General features: G+C 52.7%; 4 protein-coding genes across 4 annotated transcripts; 3 read left to right on the top strand and 1 right to left on the bottom strand.

Moving 5' to 3' along the window:
* Nucleotides 1-1,013: 1,013 nt before the first annotated feature.
* Nucleotides 1,014-3,810, bottom strand: PG998_009888 (uncharacterized protein; the record flags this gene model as incomplete). Its single annotated transcript, XM_066876704.1, has 2 exons — nt 1,014-1,627; nt 1,692-3,810. The coding sequence occupies 2 exons, from the start codon at nt 3,808-3,810 to the stop codon at nt 1,014-1,016; spliced, it is 2,733 nt and encodes a 910-aa protein (XP_066728860.1).
* A 13,792-nt stretch (nt 3,811-17,602) lies between these two features.
* Nucleotides 17,603-18,259, top strand: PG998_009889 (uncharacterized protein; the record flags this gene model as incomplete). The annotated part of the gene is made up of 2 exons (XM_066876705.1): nt 17,603-17,653; nt 17,762-18,259. 2 exons carry the CDS (start codon nt 17,603-17,605, stop codon nt 18,257-18,259), a joined length of 549 nt encoding a protein of 182 aa, XP_066728861.1.
* Nucleotides 18,260-19,830: 1,571 nt separating this feature from the next.
* Nucleotides 19,831-22,008, top strand: PG998_009890 (uncharacterized protein; the record flags this gene model as incomplete). The annotated part of the gene is made up of 2 exons (XM_066876706.1): nt 19,831-20,187; nt 20,266-22,008. 2 exons carry the CDS (start codon nt 19,831-19,833, stop codon nt 22,006-22,008), a joined length of 2,100 nt encoding a protein of 699 aa, XP_066728862.1.
* Nucleotides 22,009-22,789: 781 nt separating this feature from the next.
* Nucleotides 22,790-24,400, top strand: PG998_009891 (uncharacterized protein; the record flags this gene model as incomplete). Its single annotated transcript, XM_066876707.1, has 2 exons — nt 22,790-22,976; nt 23,049-24,400. 2 exons carry the CDS (start codon nt 22,790-22,792, stop codon nt 24,398-24,400), a joined length of 1,539 nt encoding a protein of 512 aa, XP_066728863.1.
* Nucleotides 24,401-27,207: the final 2,807 nt, after the last annotated feature.

Genomic DNA, 27,207 nt, shown 5'->3' on the forward strand with positions numbered 1-27,207 from the left:
TTGGGGGGCATTGGATTCGTGAATATTCCTAGAGGCTGCAGGTTTAGGATGGGCCAACACACAACTGCAGCAGCCACGTGAGGACGCGTTGAGGCCAAGGAAGGCTGACAGGCTGCTGAGTCGGTCTCGCATGGAGAAACCGAAACCGAAACCTGTCATGGCGGTGGGTTGAGACATTGCAACCCTCTTCCACTACGCCGGGCCATCTGGTCACGAAATAATAGTCGCAAGTTAGCATGAGACACTTACAGTCTACGTCTTACCATGCAGAGGGTGTATTCGATATAAACTTGAGTCTAACTTACTAGGAAGAATCGTCAATAGACATAGCATGTTTACGGGAGCCAATCACCTAGCATGATCAACAGCAGCAGAACATAGCATTATCAAGTGAATTTCGTTTTTATAGAATTCGAGATATCTATCCTATCTCACGATTGGCTCCAACCTCTGTATTCGAGCGGGGGAAACTTCGAAAACCAGAATTGCTCAAAGAGATCAAGACACAAATCCTCCACAGAAACCAGTTGCCTGGAAAGGCAGGGGGCACCACTTCCCCCTTTCGCTTGCCTTATCGTCCTCCACAGGCCTCTCTCTCCCCCCTTTTACTTACATCCAACACCAAGTATCGCTTGCTTCCTCCATCCCTCCTCAACGGTGTGATGGCTAAAGGCTTCCGCTTTCGCTGTTCATCTTGAAGAAAGTAGAGATAAAATGAAAAAGAAATTAGTGCCCCACGCCTCGGGCTCAGGGACATCCGCTTGTAGCGAATCAAGATAGAAAACAACAACAAGGCAGCAAAGGCCAGCAATAGTGGTAGTACCAGAAACGCCGATTTGATACATAAATATCCCATAACACAGAACAAGACAGAAAGAAAATTTCATGTGACAGAGGTATAGTTAGTGTAAATCCATGATTTCACCATGGCGATCATTAGACACCAAAATGGTGTCGTCATCCGAGCTCTTCAGATAGCTCAGCTCTGCGGCAAAGATGCAGTCGGGAGCTTTTTAGCGAGTGCCGCCGAGTGCGCTGATCCGAGCACCTGATGGGCGGTGGAGCAGGCTACCAGCGTGCTTGCCAACGATGCCAGGCTCCTGGGAGATGGTTTCGCTGTCACTGCGGCCGGCAAGGCTCTCCTCGTCATCCTCGACGATCTTGGTCGGGATTTCGTTGTGCAACGTGTACTGCTGGCTCGACCGCTCAGGGGTAGTCATGGTCGATGCAAAGGACATCGAAGTGCTGCTCCTGTTGGGGATCAGATCCGGAGTAGGAGGGATGCTGGATGTGCGTCCGGAGGGGTGGAGCAGGCTCTCGTCGCCGGCTTCCGACGTGGCAGCCGAGTGACCATCGTCGCTCTGGGCGGCAGAAAGGTTGCTAGCCCGGCGGGAGGTGGCCCGCGAGTTGGTGCGGGGGGAGCGAGGCTCATACTCGTGGTCGTGAGCCAGTTGCAGACTCTCCACAGCGGCCTGGCATTGCTCGGCAATGTTGCGGATAATGTGCGCAATAGCATCCGTCTTGTCCTTGAGATGGCGATCGGCAACGTCATTGAAGCTAGCGTTACCAAGACGGTTGTTAGCGTCCTGTGCGCGGGCAAGCGTCTTTCCGAGCCGCTCATCTTTCGCTAGATTGTGCGTTAGCAAAACGATCAAAATCTCTCAAACTATCGACAATGGGTGGGTACTTACCGGCAGTCTCCGCATCCTCAGCGGCGTTCTCGGCGACGTTGTCCTCGTCGTAGCCAGCAGCGACTTCGTCGGCGAGCTCGTCGGGCTTGGTGAGGGAGTGGACGAGGTGTTCCATGTGGTGCGATTGGCCACCAATCAGGCTGCGCAGATGCAGAACGACCCGACGAGCCTCATCGCGCTGGCGCGAGAGAGTTGTGTTGGTGTGCTGCAGAGCAGACAGCTCCTTCTTGTTCCTCTTGCGTTCGCGCTCGAGCTCCTCGGCAATCTCTTGCTGCAGAACAAGAGCCTCGAGGGCATCGTCTCGTTGCTTCTCGGTTCCAGTAAGGCGTACAGAGAGTCTGGCGTTGTCGTCCTTCTGTTGGTCAATGAGACTACCCAGTCGGCGGTTCTCACGCTTGTGGCTCTCAATCTTAACCTTGAGGTCCGAGGTCTCCTTGTTGAGCTGCTCAGCGAATGCCTGGAACTTGAGGAACTGAGTCTTGAAGCTCTCCAATTCCTCGACCAAATAGTTGTTGCGCTTCGTAACCTTGCTGAGCTCGGTATCCATGCGTCCCTTAAGGTTGATAAAGTCTTGCCATGCCTCCATAGCATCACGAGAGTACTGGTTGCGCTCCCTAACGATCTCGTTGAGGTGTCTCATCGAAACCTTGGTCATGAGGGGCTTCTTGACGGCGCTTCCGAATACCGCCTTCAATCCGGTGTTGCGGCCCATCTTCTCACAGACGTGATCCATGACAGACATAATGGCATCCTGGTTCCACCATTCGGGGTCCTGGATGGACTCGACTTCACCGCGCATGACGATGATCTGACCGGCGGGCACTAGCTTACCTCCGCCGTAAGCCGAGCGAAGGTGGGAAGGTACACCGGATGGCGTGACATCGCTCTTCAAAGCCTGAGTCAGGCGGGAGACGAACTTGTTACGCTGGCCAGGCGTGAGAGCTGTGGGTGGGCTGGATGTAAGTACGAAGTTGCGGTCGAGATCTACGACCAGGGCATCGGTAGGTGCAGTGAAGAGCGAACGGCACTCAGCAGTGATACCCAGAATGTACGGGCCAGGTTCCTGAACGAGCTCCTTGGCGTGTCGAGCGTGAACCACAGGAACGTAGAGACCACTCCACTCGTAAACTCTAACACAGAACCTAATAGCCTCGGCAGCCATTGTCAACATAGCGGGGTAGTGGCTGACGAAAATGATGCGGCGGGTCGGGGAGATGGCTGCCTCGACAACACCAACAATGTTGGGAATCGAGAGACAGGTCCAAAGCGGCCACATGGCGAAGTTTTGGAAGCCCGTGGGCGAAGACGGGAACTGGTAGCACAGGGCGTAATCCTTCATATCGATACGAACGAGATCGTTGAGACGCGGGGCGGGAAAGCTCAGAATCCTCGAAACTTCCTCGGCGTGGAACAGGTTGGTTGCCTTGTTCCAGTGAATCCACATACCCCGGAGATAATCGCCCAGCAGATTGTACAGCGGATAACGCGAGAGGAAGGACAAGCAGTAGGGAATCCAGTACGTCTCCTCCGGGTTGTCGTAAAAGTCGGGTTCGGTGCGCTTCCTCAGGTCACGAATAGTCTCGGCTCTCTTCTCATCCGCCCGAGACCAAACACGGAGGCAGATACCGTAAAGAGTGTGGGAGGAGTCTTGCTGGAGCACGAAGGCGTGGTGGACGCAATGAGGCTGGCTGCGGCCGGTGCAAATTTCGACATCGTGGGGGAAGCAGGCCCGCATGGCGGCGTGTAACGCACGAGCAATGTCGTTGTCCTGTTCCAGCCTGGGGCTGCTGCCAAGGATCTCCGGAAGCCAAAACTGTCCAACGGCACCCTTCATGTGTCCAATCTTGCCCTGCTCGGGAGCGGGAGCCTTGACCCATTGCGATGGCTCACGTCCAACACCGCACACCATGTAAGCATGGGTCAGAGTCTTTGGTGTCCTCTGCTGCGGTTTGCCACTCATGGTCGAGGGGATAGGCTGGGTGATGCGCGAGTGCAGAGACGAAGTTCGGCTGGGGATGACGAGGTTGGTGTCGTTCTGGTCGCGGGTACTCGGTCGAGCATCGCGGTCGCTTGTGCGCGGACGCATGAAGGACGATTGGGTGTTTAGTGACGGCGCCATGGTGAGGATGTTGTGGAATTATGGGTTTGGTGTGAATAATACTACGGCGCGCGCTGTAGGAGACAATGGCCCGTCCGGTTTGGTAACGAATGGTCTAGGCCTCGGCAAGACAGCAACTTGAGCTGATTAGAAATTCTACGTCCACGTGGGAAAAGTGTAGGCAGGATCGAAGGGCCGGTGAGAAAGAGCCGTGGACAGGGAGGTCCTGGGATCTGGGCAATCCGAACTTCCTGATACCGGGACAGGGTGGACTGCAAGCAGCTGGCACTGGTTTGAGATGAACCAAAGTCGTTCGGGACTGTTCAATCAATCTTGCGATTAATTGACCAGGCGATACAGACTTGCTGCAACCCGCCTTGAGTGGGGGAGAAAAGAACGGAAGGAGGTGAAGATATGGTGCATCCAGAAAGGGAGAGGGAGGGAGAAGGAAGAGGAAAAGGGCCGGCAGGTGATTTAGGTAAGTAATGTAATAGGTTAGGAGTTTAGGTGGTATTGTAGTATTGTACTACGGAGTACTGGCGACGGGGATGGCATAGGATGGGATGGGGGGGAGTGGACAGGGAGGAGGACCTAGCGCACCGAACGGCTGCTTGGAGTACAACTGCTTGGAGAAGGGGGAGAGAGACCATGTACACTTTCCGTCCGAGACCACACCTCATACCGATGGTCTCAGCTGCATTGCTCGCCAACATTTGTTATCTACAAACCTCTGGTGAACACACTTTGCTCCCAGGGAACTCACTGGCTGGCCGGCCGTGGTATTGGTAGTGGGATACCGTGACAATAACTACGACCTAGCACAGAGTCGGTCGACATAGGAGCCTCCTCAGCCAATACCACTTTATGCGACCCCTGTGCCCGCCCTGTGAAAGCTACGATCAGGAGAAAAGCAGACGCTTTCTTGCCTGCAATTGCCTTTGAGTTTTGTTCTTTTCTTTTCGAAGGACCAGACATCGCGGAGAACATCACCCACACACACATATGCCAGGGGGCATTCATTTACATGGCCTACATGTACACAGCCAAGTACTAGCAATACGCATAGCAAGATCACGAAACAGCAGGTACTGTATCCACCGCCCAAAATAACAAAGGGGAGACGCTGGAGGAGAGGGGAAATGGACTTTCAGACATGATTCTTCCAAATGCTTGCCCTGCCCTGAACATCGGGTGTTGGCAAATTGGTTTCGACTTGAACGGACATCCCAACCGAGCAAGCAAGCAAAAGAGCCAGGCACCCCCACTTGCTTGCACAACCCCCCCAGAATGGCCACCCCTTGTTGTTGTCCTGCCCTTGCTGCATCCATGACGGGGTCTTTGGGCCCCTGTAGATTCAATTTTCGGGCTACTCCACCCATTCCAGGTACAGCCAATCCTGACCAGAGGCGCTGGCCGGGGCTTGGAGCTAGTGTGGGACCGAGGGTCCGGCCTTGACCCAAGCTTGTCCAAGTTTACGCCATTCGAGTGGGACGGCCTGGAGATTGAGCGATGGCAGAGAAAAAGAAAGAAAAGCGTAAAAGATGAATTGCGGGCGGCCTGACAAGAGAGAGACGTCGTCTGCCGATCTGTTACTGCATGCTACTGCTGCACAGCGTACACTCCAGCCTGTTCGCGGACGCGCCCTAACAGCCTATACAGAATGCACGCAGCCAGCGGCGGCGTCGAGGAGATTACCTCGTGCCGGTCGGCGCCTTGATGCGCCGGAGCTGACAGGCTCGCTGCTGGTCCAACTACCGGTAGCGACCCAGTCTAGCCAGTATCGGCTCCATCGGCCTACATACACAGCATTACATGGTTTCGGCCAAGATCCCATCCATATGTACATATGCACACGCTTACGTCGTACAGGAGATGCACATCCACCAGCGACGCAGAACTATGTATGCACATAAGCAAACACCAATGAACTAAAGCTTGGGAGGCAACAGTTGCCAGCTTTTAGACTCTGCAATGCCGTGAGTGGCCAGAAGGCGCAGAGGCTAAAGCGACGAGGCATGCAGCAGCCAGGAGGTCAGATGCGGCTTGCGATCGAATGCGGCCCATTCGGTTCAGGAGGGACACTGCCCAGCGCTTGGTGAAATCCATCCATGTTCCAACTTTGGGCAGGGCCAACAACAAACCAAAAGACAGCCCTGTCCACGTCGATTCATCGTTCACTTGTAGGGATCGCGATAGGAAAAGAAAAGGAATAACTTAGAAGGGCACGGGTCAGCGGGATCAAACGGCTTGGGCCGGTCTTTGATCACCAGACGACGAACCGCCATATTAGGAGACGGTTAAGCACGCGTGCTAGCTTTACGCTTCGCTGGGGGGGCAAACAAACCGTAAACGACCACACAGCAGTCGAGACCTAGACGCTGAGTGATTGAGTGGTTATTGTTCCGAGTGTGTTGTTCAACAGCAGCATTTCTTCTGGTTCTAGAAATCGCCAGGTTGACAGATATGTTGCTTCTTTTCTCCTCTATTCCTGTCGCGTGCATTTCGTGTCTCAATTTGAAGCGTGGAGTGGCATTAAGTGGCTGAGTGAGGAATGTTCTCTCTCTCTCTCTCTCTCTCTCTCTCTCTCTCGGTCTGTTCTTCCGGGTTCTACATCACCACCCAAAACAGCTGGCACTTTACGCAATCGCTTCACGTGTCTGACATCTTCAGCCCTGCTTTTCCCTAAAACCATGTCTTAGAAAAAGCTAGGTGTGGCCCCCATTCCGTTTACCCGCTGACATAGCCACAGAGAAAACACGAGTGTAAAGCGACACCGACTGAATATGGACGAGCGATAGTCTAAGTCTATGTGTGAAGCCTGCTGTAGGTGAGGGTTGCATAGCCAGCTTCTGGACCCGATCACCAACGGCTCTTGCCTTGAACCTTTTCCTTTTGGTTGGGGCTCACGATTTTAGCAGGCTTATAGCGATCAAGCACTAACCACTAACTTCACTGCATTGCGTGTACCAGGGCTAAGGTGCACATGGCAACTCTTTTTCTTAATGTAACGCTAGACGGGCATCGGACAATTTCTGGATAGTGTTGACGACTCAGAAGGCGAGATGGCCCTCCCTCCCAATGTCAGGGGCAAGGCAGCCAAGTTAGCAGCCAAGCATCCGGCGAATAAAGTGCATGTAATCACTTTATCTCTCTTCTTGTTCATCTTGCCTGTCTGTTTCGGGCCTGTCGTCGCACTACGGTGTGACAGTAATTATCGAGTTTCGTTCTTCGCTATCAAACATGAACTCGAAGAAGCAACTCCGCACTCCGAGACATTCTGCATGTTTCCACGCTCGCATTAAAACGAAACAGGCAAGCAGTAGCTCTTAACATAGTATGTAGTTAGTGAGTGAGTGATAAATCGCTTCCCAAGCCGTCGCCAACACCCCCCATACGAGTAAGCGGTCCGGCTGCACGCTATGACAATCGCCTGGGTCGCACCAGCTGAAGTCCCCAGTAAGCAGACAGAGTAAAGTGGGCGACATCAGACCATCTACAGTCATGGTGCATGTCTATATCAGCTCGCCACGAAAGTCCGTCAACGACTCTCGGCTCTGCGCCGTCCAGTGGGGTTACGAAACATGCGTGACAACTAAACTGCTGGAGCGACATGTCAAAAACGACAGACGGCAGATGGATTTTCTCAAGCCAGTCCGCCACTGGCTTACTGCCGACGAGAAAGAGAGGCTAGATTCTTTTCTTGTGGAGTTTTCGCGATGCTCCTCACAGAAGCTTGCAGAGCCCTCGTAATGCCGTCTAAATAAAGTGTGCAAAGACCTGCGCTACACGGTGCCTTCAACCCTGATATTCTCTTTGGCTTGCCGCGCGCACCCGCGTCATTCCTGGAAGAGCATCCCACTCGTTTGCAGGTTGGACTTTTGGAGCCCCGCTTGCCTGCTTCATTCTGCGAGCAGCCGGCCGAGCGAGGATTCTGGCAGATCCGCCTGTACAACCACCTCTGCTTGGCCGATTGGCATCAAATCAGCGCTAACATCGACCCAAGAACCATCAGGACCGGGCAAACGGTGCGCTATCTTTTTCAGGTCAACCCAGAACTCGTGTTAGCCACAAACTCGTAAGTAAGTCAGAGCAGGCATCAGGGCATCCCGGGCCTGAGGGTAGAGGGGTAGGTCACAAGTAGGGTAGGTACGTAGGTCACAATATGATGTTACATCTTGGCTGTTGTTCCAGGGATGCAGGATGTACGAAAACTTCATCAACTTGGCTGGCTTGGGCAGTAGCTCGCCCTGGGATTCCTTCCAGAAATCTGTGATGGACATGCAAGCAGTTGCATCGTCACACCGGGCGATCGACGAACGCCGAGCGCCATACCACCTACACGTACATACATGCGCCATTCGATCGCGGTCCAAACGCCGTGGACACCTACACCCTCAGCAACGTCTCTGAGGAAAATAAAGGGGTTGCTTCCTGGCAGGGAGAACCTGAATAAGTCGATATCTGATAGGCACCCTGCATGCTCTGATCAAATATCACTTTTACTACACGGGGGCATGCCAATTTTGTGATACATATGGTGCCGAAGTAACATTGCATTCATTCAAAGCACTTTTCGTTACCAGGAATAGTGCAACAAGACCAGCCCCTTCTGCAACCCCCAGCTGCCCGGTGTTTGCTGTCCTCCGGATTTCATTTCGCTGTACTTATGTATGTATGGTCTGTTAACGATCCCTCTTTTCCTCCACCCTTACATTTGAGATTGACAATATGGATGGTCGTCAGCTGCTGACATAACCAAAGCTTGTATACTGCTTCTTACGTGGAATTGCCATCTGCACTTCTGAGACCGAAAACGACGCAATCATCCTCATGCACGATGGCGGTGCAGGAAGCTGTCAGGCTGTCCGCATCCCACATGCGCTAGGCCGGGGGGTCTGGTCATCATCCCAACTAATAATTCACGGTCCCTGACCTTAAGCCGTTTCGAGATGGCCAAGCTTGTGCCAACGCCTTCTTCGGCATGGGTGGGCGGGATTGTCGGATCCTGGCCGGGGTTCTCTGCTGATGTTCCACCAATGGGTTGAGCCAATCGCCTTCGTTTTGGCGGCGGCGCAGAAGGCCGCGGACGACTCACGACTGCTGCTGTCTGTCTGTGCTGCACAAAACAACGGCCACTCTGGTTGAAACGGCGAGCGTCCAAAGAGTCTGGATGATCACGGACGATCGCATGCTGCCAACCAGGAGGCATTCCACTGTACCGGAACGGATCTTCGGGATGAGATCCTGAATGCCTAGAATGCAGTATCAGACGTTCGCACTATTCAACAATCGAAAGGCACCGCATATGAACAACAACGACCGGCAACCGAATGGCAGCAAGACTAGTGGCCGGCGCTTTGCTTCACGTATCCTCTGACACGATGGCGGCTTCAAGAAGTGTTCGAAAGAAGAAACATGTCGGAGTCGCTGACAACGACGACCATCGTTTTTGACGTCAGTTCGGCGCTTGCTTATTGTTGGCATATATTCCGCAACAGCTATAGCCTAGCTCGACCGACAGGTCGATAGCAGCAACACCCCTCAACCCTGAGTCTGCCCTGAGCCCTCTAGCCCGCAATGAAGCTACGTCCGTGGCGGGTTCTGGAACGCTTGGACGTCTGGAACGAGTTGCCTCATGTCATGAAGGGAAGAAGGAATGATTATCATCCACGACGGAATTTCATGCATTCGCTCGCCACTTGCTGTTTGAGAGAGAGTCTTCCCAGCGCAGCTCCGCAACGACACATGGTTAAACCAGGTCTCGCGCAGCCAATATCTGAGCACATATAGCCCAGCTACCCACATTTTCGCGGCCGCTGAGATCCGATCTTTGCCCCGCCTCTCGGTCATTATCACGCTCCGCCGGGCGGGACTGCGCAATGAAAATCTCGGTAGACAAGACCGACCCAGTCTGTGTGTGCATGAGTGTGCCGTGCCACCCATACCGTTCTCGCTACGAGCCGAGTAGGAAGGGGACGAACACGACAGGATTTTCACTACGCCGGGACCCAGACTACCTTGTGTCTTACTATAGCATCAAGGCTCTCGAACAGCCAGCCAGGCCTGGGTTGACGTTGCACCGTCGTTGTCGAGCACCGCACGTGGGAGATCTGACCCGAATCGCTAAGTAACTAGTCCTCCGATGGAGGCCCGCTCTTCCAATCTCCGGACTCGTGATATTCCACGCCTTTTATAGGTACGATAATTTCGTACTGCCGATGTTACCGTTGCACGTACGAACAAACACTCAGGAAAGCCGTCTTCCTCAACAATAACAACAATAAGTGACCGGGGCAATGGTATGCATGCGTTCAGACGGGCGAGGACCTTTTTCTCTCTCGTAATGCCTTCCGTTACCGAGCTAGATAGAGCAATGCAACAGTTCGAGGCGGTCTGATACAAGACTCAGGCGCCTGTCAGATCCTGAGCTCAGCGCGGTGAAGTTGGCCCGCTGGCGGCTATAGTGATCTTGTAGTCGCCTTCACTCATTCTGCATGCCCCTTTTCCCATTGAACGAGCTAGCCTGATGCCAGGCTGATACCCAGAACCGTTGGAACCTTGACCGACCGAACCCTCGTAGACCGACGCTATATCAACTCTAGTCGTACCCTAACTTAGAGCTCAAAGCCTCAAGCCTCTAAACTTTGTGCCCACTGCTAAAAACTCTCCCGGCCGTTGCCAATCGGTAGCCAAAGCTGGTAGGCCAGCCAGTCACAGCCTCCCTATTCTCTTAGGCCCAACGTAGGGTGGCGCGATGACGAAGAGGGCAGTCCCTAGGAGGATTCTCAAGTCCATGCTGCAACGGAAGACGGGACCGAGAACTTTAGTGCGCTTGCATAGATAAACTTCAGGGGTACCAAGTATGCTTCCCAACTGGCGAGAGAGGGTAAGTGAGTGGGAGAGGGTGGTGGGTGGGGTGATCCTGCGATCCTCCCAACGCTCCGCGAAAGTATATTATCCTTGGGGCAATAAGCGTCGAGATCTCAAGCCTGCCAGCCTGCCTTACGACAGTAGCTCGATAGGGGACTTTCTACTATTAAATGGCCAAGGACATCTCTTGCATCGGCAGTATTTTAGTATTAGTCACGTAAACATGTTCCTCCTGTGTACTATCTGACCCCCATCCCCTTGGTGGTCACCGCCGACGCTCCTCCGTTCTTCCGCCACATATCTGGTAAATCACGTTTAAGTTCCCGTTACGAGAATGCTTCATGCTGTGTGTGCTGCAATGCAATTATTGGAAAGTCTCGTTCTGGAAAGAAGTGGGTGGGTCAGCCAGCCTAGGAAGGCGAGATGGGAGGAGTGCTGTAGGGGATATGCCCTCCTCCGGTTCCTGATCACAGGGGTCTCCTTCCATTTCCCGATAACCCTTGGGTAATATGTGAGGCGAGGTTCGATTCCTAAGAGCGCTGGGTGGTGACTCGTTAGGCCCCCTGTCCCCAGGCCACCGTCGTCTATATCTGTCCACGACTCCTTGGTGTAGAGGCAAACTACACAATTGCTGTCAGTATCGTGGCCCAGTTCAAGGTTGGGTACAGCATGGGAAGCGGAATAGGCAAGCCTGGGCGGGCGGGCATAAGATCGAAGTTTGTATCTCGGTTACCGTGCAGTGTGGCGCAAAGCCCGTCAACCCAACGAACTGGTTACCGCCGCTTTCTCTCAGCTCGCTGGTCCTTCCTCTCCATGGCGGATGGCATAGGGTCAAATAGGAAGACAAGACGACTCCTCGGTCTATTTCCCCAACAAGAGGAATTTCTATTTGGTCGGGGAGAATATTCATATCCAGTTACCGCATTCTCCTTCAACTTGTATAGCGTACATTGAAACAAATGACAATCAGTGTATAGTGTCTCAAGCAGTCGGTGCGTACGCCGTGAATAGGTATTGTACCCGGTTGATAGACGCTTTCTTTCTATCGTTGAATCTGCCGGTGTGCTTACTCGTGAAAAGTCGCCATTTTCGGGACCAGTTACTCATGCCTTGCATAGCTTACCACCAGGGTGAACGCTAAAGTACTCAATCGCCTTAACTATGTACCAGTAAGTGTATGCCTTGTCGCGGCCTACGTTGATTCATAGCTCTTGACATATATGTGGGATAGGATCGACGGTCATGCCTTGAGGACTCCTGCCACAACATCTCTTGTCGACGAAGACACAAAGGAAGCGATGGGCAGATAGGTGCGAGCACCGTAAGCTCAAAGCTTCAGTGCTGGGTTTAGCTCTATAGTCTGATGGTGAATAATCTGGCTGTAGGGAGCCCAACAGATAGCCCCAGTGGCTCCTGGCAGCAGCTGGATATGTGACTTGGTATTGTTGCATTCGATGGTGACAGATATGGAATATCGCGCGAGGTACCGCCATAAGGCAATATCGGTCTTCTTTTTCTCGCCAACGGGCCGATGGCTCGTTGGTATGTATGGTCTGTTGTGTTTGTACTGTCCCGGTTCTGTGTTCAAGTACACATGTCGGCATGCGTTGTACGATATTGGTGTTGGTGTATTTTTCCCTCTTCCTTTTTGTGATGTATATTCACAAACATCTGCTCAACGTTGTCATCTCAACATCATTATGACTTGAAGCCCTCCAAGGGCGACCTTCTGCCTCGCTTCTTAGGTGCTGGCGAGCTGATTGGCTGCCTGACTGTGAGAAAACCGTCACCGTGTTCGCTGCCCGTCCACTGGTTGCGCCGTCTATTCAAGGCTCAAAGTCGCAGTACGCATCTCTTGTCGATGCTCGTCTAAGATTCTAATTTAGGGGGGCACTGGGATATATACGACTGTAGCTGGATACAAGCATGCTACGTATCTCCATTTCAGGGTTCAAAAAAGGGACGGCGAAGAGATGCGCAATATGTATATATATTTCTAACTCGAAGTAGGCACCACAAACTTATACCTACTTGAGGGAAACTGCGGTTCTCGAACGATGATAGACATATACGCAGATTGGCTAAGCATAGTGAACATGTCGAAATGGTCAAGCAGCACACTTGACTAAACATGGTTGGATTTACATTATACTACATTTGCCGTCACTGGTGACTTCATCCGGATGACCCTATATACCGAATCATTCACAGTCAGACGCGGATTCGCCATGCATAGGTTCATCGTTACATGGGCTTGTCTAACCAATCCGAGACACATATCTACAGTGCCACAGCTAGCCTCCTGCGCAAGGCTCACTCACAACTAGGGAGTGACGAAGGCCAATAGGTTGACGACATCTCGTGCGCTGATGGCAGTTATTCGCAGACGCTTATGATAGGGCGCACTGGATGCGTCATGATCATATTTGTGTTGGTTTGAGTCCTCCAGCCACTCAGGATCTTAAACGTTATCCATGCCTCTAACCCCATGAGATTTCAGTCACTCCCCGTCTCAAAATCACATAGTTACGACACACAGGATGCGTCCGCCAACTTGACTTGGATCGGGGAAAGCGATATCGTCGCTTCGCCTGGCTAAAGTATCTGGTAGACCGGACGGGAGAGATTTTCCAGTGAAGAAATGTGTTGTATCTACCGTTGACTTCTGTATAATGCAAGGTTGCTCTTCAGTTAGGTGTTAACCGTCGTCGGTTCGAACGCCACGATCATTCCGTGAAAGATACGACATGTGTAGTGTAAGAAGCTTGCCTGATTGATGGACAATACTGGCCCGAGACGGGACGGAAGCCCCAATAAGGGCAGGGCAATCTGCCAGTGAAACCTAGTAGCGTGCCTTTATAGCCATAAAACCGAGATTCTTAGAAGGCGGAGAGGTCACTGCATAGATAAGATATTATTCAAAGTACGAAGTGCTACAAGCAAAACAGGAGACGGGAAAAGCATCGAGATATCGGGACCCAACTCCCGACACTCAGTTTGCAGGAAATAACGTCCTCCTGTGGCAGGTGATTGTAAGTCCGTATTGTTACTGGAGGGTATATCGTGGGTTGCAGTTGCGTCGAGCGTGAGAAGTTATCGTTGGCCATTTCACCTCCCTGCCTCATACGCATGCATGCGATTGCAAGCGACAAGTCAAGCAGGCAACTAAGGCCTCCATGCCGTGAAACCAACCGTCGCCACCCCCCTCGATTTCCTTCAGACTGACCGCAGAGATGCGTGCAACCGTATTGCATGAGAAGCGCCCGCCCTATATACTTGCCGTCTTCGGAGGACATCTTCCGTGTCGACAAATTAAGTAGCGAATATAACTAGTCGATGCATTCATGGGGTGATCTATGCTGTACCACTCTGGGGTATGAACCACAGGCTGACAGATGTAAGCGCGCGCCGTGCCGAATTCTGCAACGGCCTCTTGAAGTTCTTACTCTACGCATGATACCATGTGCTACATTTGATCAGTCATGATCACTTGCGAAGCCAGTGTCACCAGTGCCGCCCTGGATAGTAGGCATCGCCTTTGAACACGACTCTCAAGGCCAACTTACCACGATCCTGCCCATTGCCCGAATCAAGTATTAATGCATAAAATCAGGAACGGCTAGTAAATATTCTGAGGATAATACAGAGCCCCAGAAAGCTGCTTCGTCGCCCACCATCTGGTCGCATATATGTGTCGTATCAAGAAAGAAAGGAGGTCTTGGTATCAGCTGATATTGCTCTGGCTGGCGTTTCAGGGTCGAAATTTCGAAGAAACGAGTATATCTAGATCGATCCCAACTAGGTTGACAGTTAGTCATAATCCAACACCAAGAGCAACTGCGCAACACCGAGACGATTCCGGGCATCGATGTTCCTAGAATCGAATGTTTGTTGACAACCTTGGCACCAAGGCGTATTAACAACCAAGCGGCGTTTGTGCATCTGCTCAAATCACATATGATGGTCACTGTAGTCCATATATGCTGCCGTATCCGGGGTACCAATGCGGGGATTGCTCAATTTGATCGAAACTCGTGTGTTGCAATTCATGCAGGGCTCTGCATGATTTGGAGACCACATGGACGAGCATGGCAGTAGCAGTATCCCCCTGATTTCGCGGCCTCGCGCTCACCGGTTGAAGCGTTGCGGTCGTAAAGAACTACCAATTGACTGGCGGCGGCGGCTTCTGTCTCCGTTTTGTAACCAACAACTTCCTGCGGCGGAACCCAACGTGCATAGACGTTCCCCGGGAATTTGTCGTATCCGAATTCCAGCGTATCGGACGGGCCAAATACCCCCTTGCGAAGTTGACACCGACTGCCTATCACTCATGCTGGATGGTGTCATAGAAGTCGACAGACGAGAACATCTCTGGTCTGTATGTAGAAGTCGCCATAATAATGACTGGATAAGTCTCTGTAAAGGCTTCGTGGTTGCTACGAACAATGCTGTGGAGCGCGTGTTGGAACATACGACAATCAATTGATGTGCATAATACCAGATGCTCGTGTCTGTCGTTGCATATGTAAAACATTGTCCACGGTTGACATGTGAAAATAGCCCAGCCAGGAGTACATGAGGCTATAGTGGGGTTTGTGCTGCACAGGTCGTGCAGCCAGCCGAGAAGACTAGCTAACGACCCTTGCCGATCGGGTTATGTGGCTCGGTGGATCGTCTAGTTGTCTTCAGCTTCGATTAGCAGTTTGATAAAGCTCCGGTGGGCATGTCCTTTGCATGTCTGCCAAGCAAGCAGTGGGATAGAAAAGGGCGGCAACGAATCTCCTGAATTTCCTTCTCGGTGGAAGAGGCCGAGGACCTAGGACATGCAGAGCCGATAATCACGCCGGTGGAGATTGAGCCAGGGTCGACATGACTCTTTTTTTATTTCTTCTTCGTCTCCTGGGCTGGATAGTCGGCTTCGCTGCTGTATGCGTCGACAGGCATTGATTCCAGCGAGGGTGAAGCGACAGGGGGGCGGACAGTGTCCGTTAACAAGACGAAGACAAGCCAAGGAATCACAAGGCTAGCAGTCTCGTTTTCAAGAGGTTGAGCGTTGCAGTACATATGCATCTGAAATGTTGACTGATAAGGCGGAATCTGGCGCCTGTCGCAGCCTGGTAGATAAGCGGCAGCTGGATGGATGCTACTAAGTCTGCATGACGGCAGGGTGATGACGATGCAAAGCACTGCCAACTGCTGCTGCGGCACGCACTCGGTGAATGATAGCGGTAGTTCTCTAGCCTAGCCCCCGGTTGGCACATGGTTCGTGTGGCAGATAACATTGGACCTAATAAGCCGGACTAAATCTTGAAGCCCGGACAGGCTATGATGAGATGGAGATTACCAAACAGCCCGACTCAAGAAGTGCCTCCCGACTTCTCAGTCAACACTCCGTAGTCAGTCGGAAAGCGAGTGGCGAACGAACACAACACCTGATGATGCCTCCACCAAGCCCAGAACAGCAGATGGGGGCTGGATCGCTCGGGCGTTTGCACTTGGCATCAATTTCGGAGCAGCGGTGAAAGGCAGAGTTCGTCCGGGATGGGTTCTATTCCCATGGCATCCGGATGTCGAAGAGGATGCTGCAACGGTTTGAGGATACATGTAGCTAGCTGCGCTGTGATAAGTTAGCAATCCCAAGAATAGTCGTTCGAAACAGCAGGGGGATAAGGGGGACGGAAGACAAAGGGTGGATCCGATTGATCAAGGTGACAGCTTTCACATGTCAGAGACGCTGGTGCTAGCGAATAGTGGCAGTTCCGTGGTGGAAAAGACCGGACAGCTTCCTCCCCACCAGCTGGTCTGATTGGAGTCTCCCAACAACAGGAAGAGTTATCGGCATGTGCAGTGGATGCGTCAACCGCCAATGCCTGCTCGTACGCACATGTACTTGTAGCAATACTACACCCAGCGCCCTGTTTTCCAGGGCTCCATACATGTCTTCTACGTAAGCAATGGCCGACCCACCAATTTAAGGCCTGGACATTGCATCGATACCTGTAACCAGCACACAGACAATACAGGGCCTTTTACGAAAGCAAGCACATGCAAATCACGCCTTCATGATGCAAGGCGACACCAACGAATGTTTGCGCGAAGGTACGAACGAGACAGAGGCTGGTGGCGCACGCAACCTGGAGGGAATCTCTTGGAGAAAGGAAAGTCCCATTTCCGTCGAAAGAAATTCATATGCGAGGTTGTTTTGCTCTGTTTCGTCCTAGCAGCTGCAAGCTGGTAGCTGGTGGAATCTCCAGATGTCGCCCCCGAGCATCGGGTCAACCTAGGTACATGAGGCAGGCCATCGCAAATGGGCTATCATATGCTCCAGCTGTTTACGATTGATCGATATTGGATGCTTGACCTGACATGGGGAGTGCTGCTGTGGTCTGTAGGTACATGTACCATTAGCCGTACATGTACAGGCTTTTGATTTTATTAGTCGCATGCCTGCCCACTCTCCCACTCTGCACCTTGGACCGGAGCTCTCTCTGCTTGCCTGCCCTTGATATCGATCCAACAAATAGTTCCTTCCCCCTTGGTGTGTTTACCTGTCTGGACTGTCAAGACGAAGCTTCCATCTGCTCGTGAACTTCTAAACCTAACTTTGATTTAGGTACCATTGCCATTCTTCCCACCTTTCCCATCTATCCGTCCCCCCCTCTCTCTTCTCCTACAACCGACATTACTTTCTCTCGTCACCAACAACCATCCCATCACCCACCCATCCACACCCTCAACTCTTGCTCAGTGTCTGCTTCTCTTCTCCGGTCTGTCCTGGAAGAGCATTAGATAGGTAAGCCGCCCCCTGCTATGCTTATTTGGGAGTTCATGTCAACATGATGTTCGATCATGACGAGCTTTGTGATGGTGTAGTGTGCTGACATATTTGCTGTGTTCCAGTCCACATACCCGGCCCGAATAATCTTGCTCCCACGCTCGAACAATGGCTGCCCAAGTTAATGGCGAGGTGCACCCATCCTCGGCTACTCTGCAGGTAAGCGCCCACCCCTTCGCGACTTACAACATGATACACTGCTCCCAGCTCCAGGGAGAGTTGCTGCACCAGCTTCTATAAAACACCAATTGACGCCGTTGCTATTAGCACATCGCTGGCTACCCCGTGGTCAACTCTGCCTTGTCTACCTTCAAGAGCAACCCCTATGGACAGAAATCGATAGAGATTGGCGATTCGGCCTTCCAGACCTTTGGCAAGCCCTTCCTGTCCATCTTCGCCAGGCCTTACGAATATGTCTCGCCTTATGTCAAGAAGGCCGACCACCTTGGCGCCGGAGCTCTGAACAAGATCGACGAACGCCTGCCCGCGCTCAAGAAGCCCACCAAAGAGCTTTACGCAGAGGGCAAACAGGTTGTTTTCTACCCCGTCGTCAAGGGCAAGGAGACGACCGACCATGTCTTCAGCATCTACAGCTCGGAGTGTAAGAAGGTCGGAGGTGAAGGTGTGGTGACATACGGCAAGGCTCTGATCTCGACTGGCTTGGTCATTACTAGCGAGACGCTGGACTGGATCGGCGACATCCTCCGAGCCGGAAAGGCGAAGGCGAAAGAGGCCGGCGAGCAAGCCAACCAGGCGGCTCACTAATTGCGGTGCGCGATCGACGAAGACAGGAGATGATCAGCATTTTTAGTGCATTGTGATACCACTGTCGTTCTCTGCTAGGGCGGTAACCTTCTCCACAAGTTGGAACCGGACGATACACATCAGCCTAGCGACTGGAGGATACTCAGCCGCAGGTCACTTGCTATCGTCATACGCTCGACATCCCACTAATTTTCTCCTTGTTCATATATTTTCGGATGGTCTTATTTCTTTCAGGAGCTCACAGGCGCTGGGTGGATGAATTGACGCGACATGCCTCCTATTCCACGGGTTCCTAGTGCGTCGGGACCCGTGGGCACAGTGAGGACTCGGGGATGTAACGAGACGGGTTGTTGAAGTACTCTAGCTGGGGACTGGATGTGCGAGCTGATTGGAACGTGTATTTCTGAGAGAAGCTAATATATTTGTCTCTGCCCTCAAACTTCCTCTCAAGACGTCTTGTGTATGATGGGTCGATATCTTAGATGCCGTGAAGCAGACGGCCAGGCGTGGCACTATTATCTGGCGGCTACTTCATTGAATTTGTGGCCAACGATGACGACATGCCCATACCCCCTATCACATGAATTACCATGTGTCGCTGCTGACGGTGCCCAACATCTCCCGCAAAACACATACTACAGCCAAGTCCGCCATAGAACTGTAACCACTGTTCGCCCACCAAGTACATGGATTGAACACCCTGGGAGGCTACTCCATCACATCGGCTTGATTCCTAGCCCCCCACTCACATACTGCAGACTGGCACCGATCTGGCAACTTTGAGCATGAGCGGATAAGACGACACGTCAGAAACGCTCCCGCGGGGAAGGGGAAGGACATGGCATGTCACGGGTCAACACGAAGCGCCGTGTAGAATCTCATGCTTGTGTATTTTCTTGTTCGGAGTAACGGGTCACGTATAATCAATGCAAGCTGTAAGCTGTCTGGCATATTGTTCATATGAATATGTATGCATGTGCTCTGCCATGACATGTTCCCAATTCCAACCCTAATGAACCATGACGGCCAGCCCTACGACTAACATACTGCACACACTTGGGACAGCCTTTATTTATCCTTGCGTGCATCAAGCCTGTGAGTATGTATGCAATATCTCGTGCTGGTGCTTGTGCTAACGGAATTACCAGTGCGTGCACAAACGTTCACTGTTTGGTAGCGATCATTTGGCCCCTCCACGTTGGGTTGCCACGTCGACGCGCGCAAGAATCTCCTTTTTTATCCCTCAGATTGGCCAATAAGAAGCTAGCTGGCGCTCCCAAATAAACACAGGCCATCAAATCGCGGCCGTAGATTGAGCGATTCCACTTCACCGCCGACAAACATGCATGGTAAACTGCCCACTAAATCCCCATCTCATCCGTCCCATCCATACCGAACACTCATCCGAAGTAGTCTTGAGGAAGCAAGCAACAAAAAGTAGGGAAAAGAAGCATAACTACGACCATCACATCCACACAACCCCCCAACAACCCCAACACAAGCTACAGGCATCACACAGACTCCTATCTGCGGGTTTATCAGCACAGCCAATTTCCCGGCTGATTTCGGAAATGGAGCCTTCGTCAAGCCAGCCAGGTTCGCCTGGCGCGGCGCCTCTGCAACTCATGTCCCCGGATCGCGTCAATCAGCAAACATCACCTTCGCGGTCCGACCACCATCGCGACAGCAGCATCCACGATAAGATCCAGCAGTTCAACAGCATGTCGCAGCAAATGTCCAGCGCCGCCTTCTCCAAGCAGCTCGAGCGCAAGACGGCCGACGCCGCCCTGAAGCGCGCCATGCTGGGCCGCGAGGAGGCCGAGTCCGAGATGCGACGGTATCGTGACGAGGCGCGCGGGCTGCGGAGATACATCGAAGAGGGGCGGGAGCGGGAGCGCAAAGTGGGCGAGAGATTAGAAACTGTTATGGTAGGTCGATCCATTATCGTCTTCGCCTCTTGACCGCCGAGTCGAATGCAGCTGACCAGGACCTTTTGTGACTAATAGGAAAATTACGGACGCGCAAAGGAGACATACGCACATACCCAGGCCTTGTGGGAGAAGGAGATTCGGAAAGCCCGCAAGGAGAATTTCAAATCCCAATCGAACATCGTCAAACTACAAGAAGAACTAAAAACTACGAAAGCCGCCGCCAAGTCGACCGAGGAGGTTCTGCAGCGCGAACGAGAGCGCAGCCAAGCCCGGGAGCAGGAAGCCTTCGAGGCAAGGTATCAGATCGTGGGCGTGCAAGAACAGTTGGAACAAGCTCTCGAACGTATCAAATTGGTCGAGCAGGAACGAGATGCGTTTAAGACGCTAGCCAAGAACGAGGAGGTTGCGCGCATCGCCGCCGAGGGTCGCTTGCCGCTGCCGCCCTCCGAAGAGACCGAAGACGGCTTTGCATCGCCGAAGAAGTCGCGCCCATCTCTGGCCATGGCGGATATTGTCTCTTCGGCCACGAGCGAGGCCGAGATTGATGATCTCACGCGCATGTGGCAATGGGAGAAACAGAGAGCCGACCGAACACAAGACCACCTGGAGTTCTTACAGGCCGAGTGCCAATTACGGTGCTGTCCTTGTGCCGTGAAGAGTTCCCGCTCAAGCTTCCGTCGGAGCTTGACAAGTTCAGCCCGTAAGCCACGCCCGGAGCCGATGCCCATTGTCGATGCAGCTGATTTGGTGATCCTGGGCCAGAAACCCAAAGGCCAAGAGCTTCTGCCGACACCAACCGAGGAAGCCCCGATCCGGCATGAGGTGCATGCCGACGAAGCTGCCGATGTCTACGCGTCTCAGCCTAGCGAGGAACCCGAGAGGCGTAAGTCGAGAGCGTCCAAAGAACCAAGACGCAGCACTATTTTCGTCCCATCCGAGGGAATATTCCGTACGCTCTCCCAACACGAGATTGAGGAGATGGAATCCGTGAAAGAGAGGGAAACCACAGCTGAGCCCCGGGCGTCGGTCGAACCGGAACGGAGTTCTGTATATTATTCCCGAACGCCATCCGTTGAGCCCCCGGCGTTCGCCTTGCTGGCCCAGGAACGCAAGGAGCGTACATCGTTGCTCTCTCTGCTCAACGCTCCTAGGCAGAGCGATGCGCACTCGAGAGCCATGAACATTCCCACGGCACCTGGCTATACCCCGGGCAACTACGAAGATGCCCCACGGCCGGAATCTAGAAGCACTCTTGCTTCACACGATGCGTATTCTTCAGAACATGCGCGTCTTCCAGAGCAGAAGCGGGCTTCACAGCAGAGTCGCCTTTCAGTGCAGAGTCGTTCTTCAGCTCAAGGTCATTATTCAGCACAGGGTCGTTCCTCGGCGCAGGGTCGTTCCTCGGCGCAGAATCGCTCTTCCGAGCACCAGCGCTCCTCGGGGCTTTCGCGTCCTCGAGAGCATGCGCGTCCTACGGAAACAGCCCGGTCGGAATCGAGGCAACGATCGCAAGAAGCGTCTACCGCTTTCCACACCATGACGACGACTACATCGGTTCCCATCCGTGAGGGGAATAAGAATCCCCGTGACTATATGAACAGTGCTATGAACAAACACCATCGGTCTCCGTCATTCGATGTGCACAACCCGGCACTGACACCCACCATGACGCGCGAAGAGGCGCTGGCCCAAATCCGGGAGCGCCGCGGCAGGGCTCGCAGTGGCGCGGTTACGCCGAAAAAACAGATGGTGTCGGGCGTGGCCGACCGTAGGGACGTCAGCGCTCCGGCCGGCAGAGCTGTTAAGGGCAGAAGCTGAGCTTTCCAACCGTTTGAATTGAATGCTTGGGTACTTGGAAGTGCTGCGAGAAAACCGGACTCCAAGGGGGGCTAGTTGGTTGTTTTGTAATCAGTCCAAGGCGCTTGGTTTCAACAAGTATAAAGGGGCATGTCTTCCTTGAATGGGGAAGTTGTACAACTGGCTGGAATTGGTCTTTTGGGTTAGGGGTGTTCTCTTATTTTGGCTGGTCGGCGGGTTCGGAGGGCCTGAGCGAATGATGCATTTACATCGGTGTTCAGGATCTGGACAATACCCAACTGCCCACTGCTGTAGGGTCATGATAATGACGGAGTTTTCGAGTGTTTGAATAGTTAGTTACATCTTTAATCCGAAGCATGACGCGCTGTATGCATTCATTATCAAGACTAGGGGGTCCCCAGGTCCCCATAGTTTGGCATGACCGGCTATTGGCTGTACCGACGATACCCACTAGACCGATCGAGTATAGTGTCAGGTTTGGAGGCTGCGACCAATCAATGAGCCGTCGCAAAAACGACCGTGCCTGCCCAGACCAGCCTTTCTCAGATTCTCTCTTCATCGCCATTTCTTGGGGGCTGGAGGAGTAGCAACGACGACGAGTAATATCAACTGGATATATCATCACCACTACTATCATCCCTCAATTGCTATCATTATATCCTCATGGTTCATTATGTAAATCAGTTTCGAACTGCCTCCCTCGTCTACTCTTCCTCTCCCGGCCTTTTCAGCCATGTCTCTCATTCAATAATCGTAAGCGGCCATAGAAATCAAAACAACTATGAGCACCATGTCCAACTCGGGCGATACCCCTAAAGGGGCTGCCCAACAAATGACGTTCCATTTACCACCATCCACACCACAACTCATATCCAAGATCCCTAAGATTCTGCCTCATGAGCGCGTCTTCCCTATTCAGATAGGCACCGAGCTGTTCAAGCTGTCTGGCGCTTCCTTGTCCTCTGATGGTATGTTGTGTACACAGACTACGATATGCATCTCCAAAGCTTACTTGGTGCTAACATACGTTGCTCACTCAGCCCCCTCCTACTTTTCTCAATATTTCGTCTGCCAGATCAAGCAGGCCGCAGAGAGCGGTGAAAGTCTCAATACTGCCATTCGTACACTATACATAGACAGAGATCCTCTCACCTTCAAGGACATCGCTCTTCATCTGCAAGGCTACCATGTGCAGCCCCGCGATGGGCAGCATTTCGTGCGCCTCTTTGCCGACGCGCAATTCTACACACTGCCCAAGCTGATGTCTCAGCTCTACGAAGAATCCATTTTCATATCCATCGGACATAGGGAATTTCAGATTCCCCGCGACATCTTTGGAGGCCCAGGAAACACCCCGAATTACTTCTCGCTGGGATTCGCCGTCTTCTTCCGGACACCTGAGGAGATCTTCCCTGGCTTGGACCGTGAAGGTCTCATCCGGCCTCCGTCCATCCTGCCCCCCGCCGTGCCGAACCGCTCGGCCGACATCTTCGCGGAGCTCCTGCACCTGCTCCGCGGTTACCCCATCGAGATCCGCAGCGACGAGCACCGGCAAAGCCTCCTGCGCGACTGCCGCTACTTCAACTTCAAGGGCCTGGAGCAGAAGCTGATCCCCCACAGCATCAGCTACAACCAGGCCCGGCGGCGCAGCGAGATCGTCATCCGGCTCGAGGACGTGCTCAAGTCCGGCATCTCGGTCACCACCGACCCCCTGCCCCCGTATGGCGGCGAGCAGCACATTTCGGGTTGGGTCAATTACGCGCGGCCCTTTGTGGACGAGCGGCCCTACGAGATGATCCTCGAGGTGGGCGGCGAGAACTGCAGGGTCAACATCGGCATCATGCGCGCCGAGTTCTTCGGCCAGATAAAGAAGCGGCTGGCCAAGCTCTTGGAGGTCATCGCCGGGAAACTCGGGCTGCCCGAGACGCAGCCGTTGGGCCTCTTGATGGCGACGGGCGGCGCGGGGAGCCAGCCGCCGACCCCGGGCAACACGCCCCTGAGCGAGGATCTAGTCCGCGTCGTCATCGACACGGACGCGCACATCATGCTGGACGGCAAGGTCTACCAGGCGCACACGGAGAACGAAGAGGCGGCGGCGGCGCCCTTCTCGGCCACTTCGGCGTCCACGGCGAACGGCGGTGGCGAGCAGGAGTCGCCCATCTCGGCGGCGGGCAGCAGCGGCTTCTTCCCGCCGTCGAGGAAGCGGCGGCGCATCGATCCCAGCACTGGCCACCCCGCCGCCGAGGAGTGGGTCGTGCGCAAGGGACAGTGGCGGCTCCGGATCCAGAGCTCGAGGGCCGGCAAGAGCGCCGCCGAGTGCGTGCTCGTCGCCGTCAAGTTGGATGCGTACAGTGCCGAGTATGGCAGGAACGCGTCACGGGGGTTCCTATGAAGAAGAAGGTGAAGCATGTACTACATATTACAGCAGGTCACATACATCCATTCAATGGGATATCTACTGTCCGGGTTATCTGGTTGTTGACCTTCATGTTTGTTTTTAATATTCTGCATTTTACCACGGAGCTGACTACCTGTACATGATATCGAAATGAATGAATACGAAATTGTATTCACCACTCCCAGCCTATATCTACAACCATGTGAAGCCACGATGTGAAAGCTAATCGATATTGCGACTCTCCAGCTCTCATGGTCAAGGGTGTGCATCGGGCAGGCCCCTTATGGTGAACCATCTCCGCTTCTTCGGATTGGTTACCGGCAAATGCCAGCGACTGTCGTTTCATTGGGTTGGGTTGTAAGTATTCGAAAATCATTTTGGCTGCAGGCTTTTGTTTTCACATTTCCCTCCAACGACCAATCCTCCGTATTTGCACTCATGTCCACACACCTCCTTCACCAAGACTGGCACCACCACACCACAAGCAAAGACCGGCGTAAAGAAAGTGTTGAATGCAACCGTCTGTTTTTCCCGACGAAGCTTTTTTCTCTATTTCTCGCTGGGCACCTGCCAAAACAGGTATAACCTCGCCTTTTTCTATCTTCAATACGACCCTACGTTCATAACATGTCACACTACACCCCGACCAACCACGTGCAAGACCGGCCGACCTTGAGAAAAGAAAGCAAGAAACCGGGTCCGTAAGACGGATCAGGGTCTGTATGAAGTACGCTTGGAAGAAAAGGTGGCTTCCTTGCTTTTCTTTTCCTTTTTCTCCCTCCTTGTTCGTCCCATTTGAAGGGTGCGGGACGTCCCGGAGCGCTTGTCTTTCTTCCTTCTGTCTTTCTTACTCCAGATGGCAAAGACTTCTTGCTTTCCTGCGCATTGCTGACATCCCCGCTGGCCCTCTCTCCAACTCCAAACCTCGCCGTCGGCCCCGGCATACCACCCACCACCCACCGACCCTGGTAGAACGTAAGTACCCCGCATGGTGTGCCGTACGCGGCACAGCCCAATAAGGAAGTGATCTCGAGATTGGGAAGTGGTGCTATCACACGTTCTCTCTTTCCCTCCATTCATGCACACTCTTTCTTCGGGGACTCGGGGACCAAGGTGTGTCCACACCTACCTACTTTGTTTCCTTTTCTCCCTCTTCTACTGCAGCGCTCAACTGTCCGTGTTTGGTCCGGGTGGGGATGAGCAACGGCGATGGCATGATTCTATACTTTTGCAAAGTATGATATCCAGTTTCATCATGGCAAGTAAGTGTGCAGACAGCGGGCGATCTGGCATGTAATGTGCATAAAGGAGTTTGGCAGACTGTGTGACTATAGTTCTAAATTAGGTTATTACATCCCGTTGCAAAGGAATAGTGTACATAGTGGCAGCTGTCATTCTGTCACCTGCCATCTTGATACCTTCCTTACCCCCTTGTTTTCATACCTTTTCATCTTAGTAGGGTGCCATACGGCACAGGTACTGCTGATGGCGTTGTCAGACTTCTGCAACTGCTAAAATAGGTAGTCCAGTCAAGTCTGATCGGTTTCCTGAACCAATAGCAATACACACCAACACAACTCCATAACCAAGACCGTGTTGGTGCGGCCGCGCCAGGCTGCTATTTCATAGCATCGCCGCAAAGGGGGTAATACGGCAAGCCGTGTGGCCACAACCACCACCACACCAACCCAGCGCACTGGAAAGACGGGCTCCGCTTGATTTCTTTTGGCAGACTTTGCGAATCCACACACAGTCATTACTCTTATCTAGATTTGTACTCGTAGTCGATCTTGGTATGCATGTGTGTATAGTCAGGTGGTGCGGACAGCCGGAGAGATAGAGCATGTGACCTCTCGCACGGGCTGGCTCGGTCCGATACACCCATATATTCCGTGTGCCTTCATCGGCGGTGAACTAGCTACACATCACCAGACTTTGGGGAGAATTGCTTCAATACTCGCTGTCTGGCCGTTGCTGCATTATACTAAACTACCAGCCAGATGGTTTGTTTCGAGTCGCTTTTATTGCGTTGTGATTTTCTGGCGCAAGCTGCACTGTATACAATATGTCTTGCCTGGACACGTGAGTAATATACGTGAGTGCCTAGCGCACGGTCTATCTCATGTGTGTTGTTGTCGCTCGCCTTGTCAATGCGACTAATGAATATCTGTAAATATTGAAGAGAGGTCGTAGTCAAATCATTCGATTTCCGATGCGGCCGTTACAAGGGTTCATTCGACAGCCCACGTGCGTATCCACCGGCTACCTATATATATATATAGGGTTTCTATATTGAAGAACTGTCTAATGACGATTGACTCATGGCCCGCCTAACAAGGCAACGACTCGACCTAGGTATTAAATGTATCAGGGCAAACAACAAGGATGAGATGGACAGGACAGGCTTGCCTTCCTTTATCTCACTAAATCCGTGGACGTTCAACCTGGGAACCTGTCGCCCAAGACACCAAACCCGGAAAGCATTGCATAGTGGCATCTAATGGCAGAAATGAGGGGGAAGACTGTGGAGTTATACCAGGCACTCTGCTATGATATGCTGTATGTATCTCAGGCTAGACCCGGGTTGTAGATACAAGCAACACCAAGACAAGAGCAGATAAAGATCCTCGAGATCCCGTAGACTTTCGTCAAATTATGTATTGTCCGCTCAGGCCGGGATGCATCGACCACATATGTGGTTAAACATCGTCTTTTCTCACAGCCGAAGACAGAATCGTGTGAGATTAGCTCCATCCGTGTTTATTGTTGATACAGGTATTTGTTGATGCCATTGTTATTGA

Source organism: Apiospora kogelbergensis (genome assembly GCF_038363985.1).
Source record: "Apiospora kogelbergensis strain CBS 113332 chromosome Unknown utg000006l_segment0_segment0, whole genome shotgun sequence".
NCBI classification, from domain to species: Eukaryota; Fungi; Ascomycota; class Sordariomycetes; order Amphisphaeriales; family Apiosporaceae; genus Apiospora; species Apiospora kogelbergensis.